Source organism: Ciona intestinalis, unplaced genomic scaffold, assembly GCF_000224145.3.
Source record: "Ciona intestinalis unplaced genomic scaffold, KH HT000409.1, whole genome shotgun sequence".
In the NCBI taxonomy this organism is placed as follows: Eukaryota; Metazoa; Chordata; class Ascidiacea; order Phlebobranchia; family Cionidae; genus Ciona; species Ciona intestinalis.
The window spans coordinates 1-8,749 of NW_004190730.1; the positions used below are offsets into that span (position 1 = coordinate 1).

General features: G+C 36.3%; 2 protein-coding genes across 2 annotated transcripts; one reads left to right on the forward strand and one right to left on the reverse strand.

Moving 5' to 3' along the window:
- Window positions 1-786: 786 nt before the first annotated feature.
- LOC101243506 lies at window positions 787-1,341 on the reverse strand (the record flags this gene model as incomplete). Its single annotated transcript, XM_004227358.1, has 2 exons — window positions 1,087-1,341; window positions 787-957 (listed from the first exon to the last, which is right to left on the reverse strand). Coding segments are annotated over exons 1-2 (426 nt in total), but the record flags the coding sequence as incomplete, so codon positions are not given.
- A 3,195-nt stretch (window positions 1,342-4,536) lies between these two features.
- LOC104265730 (E3 SUMO-protein ligase KIAA1586-like) lies at window positions 4,537-6,066 on the forward strand. Its single transcript, XM_009860358.1, has 2 exons — window positions 4,537-4,654; window positions 4,697-6,066. Exons 1-2 carry the CDS (start codon window positions 4,537-4,539, stop codon window positions 6,064-6,066), a joined length of 1,488 nt encoding a protein of 495 aa, XP_009858660.1.
- Window positions 6,067-8,749: the final 2,683 nt, after the last annotated feature.

The following is an 8,749-nucleotide window of genomic DNA, read 5'->3' on the forward strand; positions in this document are numbered from 1 at the left end:
ACAGCTGGAACATGGCAATGACAGAAAGATTCTCAGCAAAACGTTAATGTTTGGCAACAATAATCCAATTGTTTGGTCTTGAAAAACAGCCGCTAGATCGCTAGTGAATTTACATTGCAATTTCTTCCCTACTAGAAATTTATGCAGTGTACCCATTTCAACTCGAATATTTTGTGCATGTATTGGTCTCCGTATACAACTGCAATGTCCTCAATCAGATCACTGGAAGAACTCGGCTTTTGTCTTTCATTTCCAAGATCGAAAGTATACTATTAAAGCCGAGTTCTTCCAGTGATGGAAATGAAAGACAAGTCAGATTGCGGGTACCGCACAGTAATAGCGTTGGATGCAGTTTCAAAAAAACTGATGTACTTTTGCTTAAACAAAGTTTCTATGTCGTTGCCATCATGTAGTTCCTGACTTCGTCTCCCTAGTCTCGGACGACCAATTTTTAGGCCGTATGAGCTGCAAGCGTTGAAGAAATTCATAGCACATGCTTCGTTGTGACCAGACAGCGAAATCAACAGATTATTTATTAAGTTTCTGCAGCGATCTACAGTTAGTTCAGAACTTTGGACTTTAACATGAACAGGGTGAATAATTTGCATCAATGCATGTAGCAAACGGAGATTGAAATAAACAGTAAATGATTCTATGGATTTTAAATGAGACATTGCTGCATTACGTATAGTTGTTCCTTCTTGCTTGACCGAGTTTAACCAATCCAAAATATTTTCATAGTTGATAGTTCCCTAGAAAAGCATCCAAAGCGGGATATCTTATCACCCATCGGGTAGGACACATTGGCCTTAAACTTCTTCCAACGTTATCTCGATCTTCACTCAAACAAAAATTATTAAACATAGCGAGACGATGTGGGGACGACTTGATAAAATTCGTAACATTGGTCAGCACAGATATTGCGGTGTCTGCCTCATTTGTACTCTTGAAAACATCCTGAACAATTAAATTAACTTTATGCCCAACACAATAAACATACGTCATTTTGGGAAATTTATCTTTAAATCGTCTTTGTACGCCGCTAGTGTTTGCTATCTTTGCTGGGCCATCGTATGACTGCCCTACACAATTTTCCAGAGGAATACCAACAGAAGATAATGCATCCATGAGTAGTTTCACCAATGTAGCAGAGTCGGTGTTGTCTGTCTCCACCATACCCAGGAAGCTTTCCTTTATGCACATATGTTTGTAAACAAATCGAATACAAATACAAACTTGTTCCTTTCTGCTTATATCTTGGGTCTCGTCAGCAATTAAAGAGAAATACTTCGCTTCATTTATTTCTTTTGCCAAATTTCTTGTAATTTGCAATCCTGCCATTTTTATTATTTCATTTTAAACTACAAGGCTGAGCCATTTCTGTTTTTCACCGCGGGAAATCCACGCATCCACATCTGCATTAAAGTGACCAAGTAGAATCATGGTTTGTACAATGTTAGACTTCTCTGGTGTATGACCGCGTTTTGACAAACCTTGGCGACAAAGATAAAGCAAGCTACGCGTAATAGCATCTAGGCCATCTCGATTTAACCTATGAGTGTCTGTTTTGACACGAGCAAAGTTGTGCGATCTTCTTGGGTCTCTGTAAAAACAGCTTGCTGACACTCAAGATGAAGTGCGCTGGCAGAATGCTTTTTAAAGCAACTTCCCGTTCTTCTCCAGTCGTCCACACATCGTATCTCGTAGTTATTGCACGAAGAGATTTTGTACAGATTAGCTTACACGTCACGGCCCTAGAACAATATTTGCACGTTGCCGAATCCTCAACATTATTGTATAAAAGCCACTTAAATTCTTGTAACCAATAGTGTTTAAATGATCGTCCATCACATCGTGCGGGTGCAGACGGTGTTGGTTCCAAATTTTCGTCTACAACTGAGACATTCGTTACCGGTGTCGCAGAGGTGGTGGGCTGATCCGTTAAAGATAATTCTGCGTTTACTATTGAAGTATTACCCCCCGCGTTAAAATAACAAAAAATCGAGGGCTGCAGCTTCCTTTTTGACATACCTTTAGTTTTTCTTTCAAAATTGCCTTTTCACTTGATCTTAACGTAATAACTGTGACTGTGTAGGCCACATTATTTGAAGTTAAAGGGCCTAAACACACCCCACGTCACTTTTATTTTTTATGGTAAATTCATAAAGCGACCGTGTTATTGATTCCAAAAATACTTTGCTTATTAAAATTGGTCCAGTATAGGCGGAGATATTCGTCCTCAAACAGTGATCTCTAGCTCTATCTTTTTTTTACTACGAGCTCCGTGATTGTGACGTAGGAACGTACTAGTCACGTGACTGATTCATTCGTAAAAGCGAAACCTGCGTTTTTTTTGTTCTCTCGTTTCTCGCTGAAAACACTGCCTCTCGCCTTTCTGAATGAGAGCGGCCACGCTTCAACAATTTTGTGACGTGTTTGTCACGTGGGTAGAGTACACTTCTCAATTTTTTTCGCCACGCAACTTTCAAATCAGTTTTTTGAATTTCACGGTGTTTGAGCTGGAATATCTTTGGTTATACAGAACCGATTAAAACAAGTAAGGTGTCGTTGGAAATAGAAAAACACACTCTATCGATTAAAGCGAAGTACATTTGGGGTGTGTTTAGGCCCTTAAGATTTTCTTGTTTATGATTAGTTAATATTGTTATTCACGTTTGTTGCGTCACATGCTCAATTGTTTATTGTAAACGTAATAATCGCTATGTAACCGTGTAAACCAGGGGCGGGAAACTGTTCTAGTCGGTGGGCCTGATATGGGAAAATGAAATACCTGGCAGGCAGGATTCCTATATCGAACCTAAATATGTTCCAGAAGTAGCACTGCTGTATATATTTACGATGTTTTCCTCAGCCAAGCAGCATGTTTATTACGAAATAGTAAGGATTCACACTTGGATTCATTGCACCATAATAGTGATTGTTTGACTTGGCAATTATTTACGACATAATAGCAATTCGCACGTTGAATATTTGCGTCATATATAACGGCTGTCCCTTTAACGGCTGCATTCAAGCATGGATAGTTTGCCAAAAATTATTTCGTAGGCACGTAAAGCAACGCCTCGATTTTTAAAAAAACTCACTGACAGCAATGGAGAATGGCTAACTCATCGGAACAAGATAATTTATTCGAAACATTTCTTTAATTTTATTACATTTGAAAATTTGAAATATTCTACAGAAGTTTCAATCAGTTGCAACACACATCTAACTTAAAATGCGTTAATTGCCGACCGCACTTCCAATGTCTCACAATCTTTATCGCGTCCGCTGATCAAACAGTATTGCCGCCACGCGTTTCTGACGTCACAAGGACGACCTGTATTCAGCTTTTTTGAACAAGAAATATAAAACGTTTCGCAAAGTTTGCGCAATTAAGATTATTGCTAAATAACAAATATCTGCCGAACATATTAACAACCTTGAAACCTAAATAAAGGTCATTATAGCTGGCTCATATATACAGCGTCTTTCGACAGAATGTTGTAGTTAGTAGGAATATTCATTTTCGGTAGGGGGTACTGTAAATTTAGTTGCCTATGGGCCTCTGGCCACATTATCATGTAAGACCTGAAACTGTCTACGGGCCGCTTAAAATCCTTTCGCTGGCCGGGCCATACGTTGTCCGCCACTGGTGTAAACGTAACGAAAGCTACGAAAAATGCGTAGGCTGCGAAACTGCGTTTTCTATCCGAAAATCATGTATAATTTCATGTAAAAAAATCATGTATAAATGATTTTTACCCCGACGTTTTTTTTGTATAAAATCATGTACAAATATGTTGAATAAACTTCGCGAAAAGTATAAATTACATTATTTTATGTCGGTTTAGCAGGGTATGCAGGCATACCCTCAAAAACGTCAGGGTATGCAGGCATCAGTGTTCCCTCTAAGCTGCGCAATTGCGCGGCCGCGCAGTGCATGAACTTTTGCCGCGCAGTTAATTATGTCTCGCGTACACTGGTTAATTCGTGGATATTAAATTTTATATTTTAGTTCACATATTTTGTTTATGCTTATCTTTAATTGTTTACGCTTTTAAGACTCAGTAAACAATCGTTAGCGGTTAATTCGAAATAGGGTTTCCTTATCGTCGAAACCGTCTAGGTACAAGTGCATGATTGCGCAATGAGAAAAGCGGAGAGAAGAAAATGCTGCGTAGAAAAGAGAAGGGGCAAGGAGTAGACAGTAGACCCGAGAAGCAGCCACGATAATAAAGAAACAAAGATGAGGGAGTTTAGTGTGTGATTAATGCTGCTCGCTTAAATTCGCGCATTTTATTGTTTTGCTGTGGGGAAACTTTACCAGCTGGTAGTGAACTTAGACGAGAGTTGTGCTAGGTAAACAAACCGTAGTAAGTTTGCATTACACAACAGTAAGAGGCATTATAGCAAAGATAGTCTGTATATAGTTATTTTAGTAATATAGTAACAAATTATTCTTTATTGTCAATAAAATGAGAATATAATGTGTTTAATGTTTGTGCAGACAAAATGTTAATTTATAAGGCAAAAATGTCCCGAAAAACTAAACGAGCTGCAGAAACTGAGAGTAATCCTCCCAATAAAAAGAGTTGCCAGGCATTTAAACCAGAATGGCTTCAAGCATCTGTAGAAATTGAAAAAGGAAAGGGTACAAGTTCATGTATAACTTGAAAAGCATGTCAATCTTCAGGCATTGTTTGCCAGCTGCTTTTGGAAAGTGCTGCTGATAAGGAGGAGAGGCAGAATATGAAAGAAAAACTGATTTCAAAACCAGATGAAGTTAAGGTTTTAATAGACAATGTATTACATGCTGTTAACATGAACACTTCCATGAATGCCGTACAGAAAATTAATGATCACATGGCAAAGTATGTTAATATCCCGGAAAGTTGGAGGAGTAAAAACTATGCATTTGAGTTTTTACAAAACATAAATGCAGTTGTACAATCGGAAATACTGACAGAAATAAGGGAATCAAAATACCACACCCTGGTAGTAGATGAAAGCACTGATATATCAGTAAGCAAAATGTTGATTTTATATTTTAAATACAGAAAAACAACATCTGATGTTCATCAAACCATGTTTGGTGGTATTCTAAACTTAATTTCATGTACTGCCTGTGCAATTGTGACTGCAATAAAAGAATCATCAAACCATGTTTGGTGGTATTCTAAACTTAATTTCATGTACTGCCTGTGCAATTGTGACTGCAATAAAAGAATTTTATTTCTTCCACAAGCTAGACTTAATGAGAATGGTGATGTTTTTACTTCAGATGGAGCTTCAGTTATGTTAGGAAGATGTAATGGTGTTGCAGCGCAATTAAAACAGATTATCCCTCATCTAACTGAACAACACTGTGTTGCACACAGAGAAGATTTAGGGATAGGTGACGCTTGGAAAAGAGTTCCTGTTGTCAAAGAAATTGAAACATTACTACGTACAGTTTACACAGTATTTTGCCGGTCCTCCACAAAAAAAGCACAATTTCGAGAAATGGCCAATGTGACAGAGCATAAAGCTGTTTCATTTAAACCTCTGAATGAAGTAAGGTGGCTTTCAAGATATTATGAGGCACTTATATTTTACTTTGAAAATGAAGTTTCTGAGAATAATGATCCTATTTCAAAGTACTGCTTAAAAAGGCTAACAGACAAGACAAACAGGGTAAATGTGGCTGTTCTTCATGATGTGTTGTATGACTTATCAGAGTTAACCAAAAGTTTTCAAAAAACAACTTTAACTACCCTCGAAGCTGTGGATTTGGCCAGAGCAAAAATAGAAAAACTGAAAAACCAGTACTTAGGTGAAGAAATATATTGGGGCAGAAAGGTTCAGGATTTGATTTCAGAACTGTTTGGAAAGGATGAAAAGTTTAACAGCCAGTCAATTATTCAATTCATTACACTGTTGTGTGAGCACATGTGCAAAAGATTTCCAAAACAAGAAATAAAAGAGTGGGCAGTTTTTGATTTTAATACAGTCACGTCAAAAAATACACAGTTTAGCTTTGGCAGAGATCTGCTTAATAAATTAATTGAGAGATATGGAAAATAAATTAATTGAGAGATATGGAAATGCCATCAGTTGCAGCAGCTTGATCAAAAGTCCAAATTTAATGGAAGATATGCATAGGTCTACTATCTTGGAACAGTTTCAGAATTTTAAGTGCATAATTATGGAAAAGAAGGACTCAAAAGTAATAAATTGCTTTCAGGACATGGTTTCTTTCGGTTTGCAAAGTAGTGATAAATTTGGTACAATATCTAACTTACTTGATATTTGCGGGGCATTTCAGGCATCAAGTGCTGACTGTGAAAGGGGGTTTAGTCTTATGAACAGTATCAAAATAAAATCAAGGAACAGATTGCAAGAAACTCTTTTAGATATGCTGATGCGAATAAAATTTTTCCTATTGGATGGAAGAAGTGTGGATTTAAATGCTGTTCACAAAGAGTGGAAAAATTTCAAAGACAGAAGGGAGAAAGTTGTTTGATTGCGAAATGTTTTTTTTTCTACTTTTTTGTAAATAATTGTTCGTTTTTTTGGAAAGTTGGCGATAATAAACTATTAAAGCTTCCTTTCCTATAATTGTTTTGTTTTCTTACCAAACAATGCTAGCTGGTTGCAATTTAATCCAATGTGTCGATTAAAAAGTTGATAGCGATAGCCGACAAACGACAACCCCACCATAATATATGGATATTTCATCTACTAGTTTTTAGTTGACCATTTATATGGATATTTCATCTACTAGTTTTTAGTTGACCATTTTTGATCCTGCCTAGAAAAAAAATTATAAGTTTCAGATGTTTTTTTTTTTTTTTTAAATGATAAGTTTCAGATGTTTTATAAAAATAAAAAGATGAAGTTTTAGGTTCTTCACCTATTTTCCACATAGGTCTGGAAGAGCTGACCACATGGGTTACGGCTTTGATAAAATTTTTCTTCATATATTCGATTTTGAGGGGGCTTTCTTTCACACTCTTTCATTCTAACAGAATATGGCTTTCTGGGTAAATGGAACAATGGAATAGCTCCACGAAGCTTTTTTGTTTTTGATGCTGAAAAATATAAAATGTGTATGAACTTAACTTGGCCTACTGTATAGATTATGCAATATAAACACATACCAATATGGCTAGTGTAATTTACAGGATAATTAATTATAAGCCTGGTGCAAGCAATTAAATATGTTGTATGATACTTTAGTTGTCATCCCAATGTCCAGAATTAACTCAATTGTTGATGCAAAAATAATAATCTATATTGCCAATGTAATTGTACAAAATACCACTTTCACTTGTATATTTATAATATTTATATGGTTTTCTGGCTGTTTGGCTACTATTGGAGTCTAGAGAAAAAAACATTGAGGCTATGAACTTACTGATTAAAAAATCGTTTTCTGAAAAATGACGAGCACACATATCTTTACATCATCCCTATGATAAAGATGTAAAATGTCAGCATCTTCACGCAAGCCAAGAACGATTTTTTCTAAATCCTCTGCCCATGTCCTCACCGGACCGGAGGGCAAAAATCGTTTGGAGCGAACCCAATATAACGAATCTTGTGGTCGCTTGCTGTCACATCCTGGAATGCAGCATTTCTTGCTCATGATGAGGGCTAAACTATCCTACTACATGTAAAAGATGCTGTGTACTAACATCAAATGGACTAAAACTACGCATAAAACACATAATACCCTAATGGCCTAAACATTGATGTTGATACGATTACGATACAGCTGTTTAAAACCGCACGAATGCAGTGTAGCCAGTAGCCACAATAACAAACAGGAAGGTAAGTCATGCGTGACGCGATAACGTAATTTGCCTTCTTCGCGACAAATGTCCAGGCAATGTATGTATAGGCTATGATTTAACTGTGGTGGCAATTACAAAAAAAAATGTTCTTAAATCTGATTTAATTCTATATATTTATAAATTCTAAAAGTCTGTGCCAATTAAATATCTGGTTACCCACCATTTTATAACTGGGTATTAAAACACTATACCCAAATCAACAACTTTGGGTATAAATTATGTTGTGTTCTTGGGTAAACCAACTGGCTACCCAACGATAGATTATACCCAAATCAACAACTTTGGGTATAATTATTGTTTTGACTACCCAACGATAGATTATACCCAAATCAACAACTTTGGGTATAATTATTGTTTTGATTTTGGGTAAAATAACCCAAAACGAACGTAACGCGGAAATTGGGTAGTAGGTTCCAAATTATACTTTGGGTACAGTTTTGATTTTGGGAAAAATAACTAAGTACCCAAAACGAACGTAAAGCGGAAATTGGGTAGTAGGTTTGTTCTACCCAAATTATACTTTGGGTACAAACTTTCCCTCATTTAATTTGGGTAAATTTCACAATTACCCGGGTACAAACTTTCCCTCATTTAATTTGGGTAAATTTCACAATTACCCAAAGCAAAAACGCGATTTTTTGGGTGAAACACGACACTACCCAAAAATGACCTAATTTTAAAAGTTCGAGAAGAAAAGTTTTGACACGCTAAACATATTCCCCAAGCATTATTGAATATGCCAAGCAACACACTTAATCTAAACAAGTGCATTGCAAAAGTTGCCACTAAATAAAGAACCGTTATCACTAGGTAAGCAATTTTGTGTAAATAGAATGTAAACATACATATGCATACATGTGCATATTTAGTATCATATAATCAATAACATAGAAATTTAAATTTGTAACTGA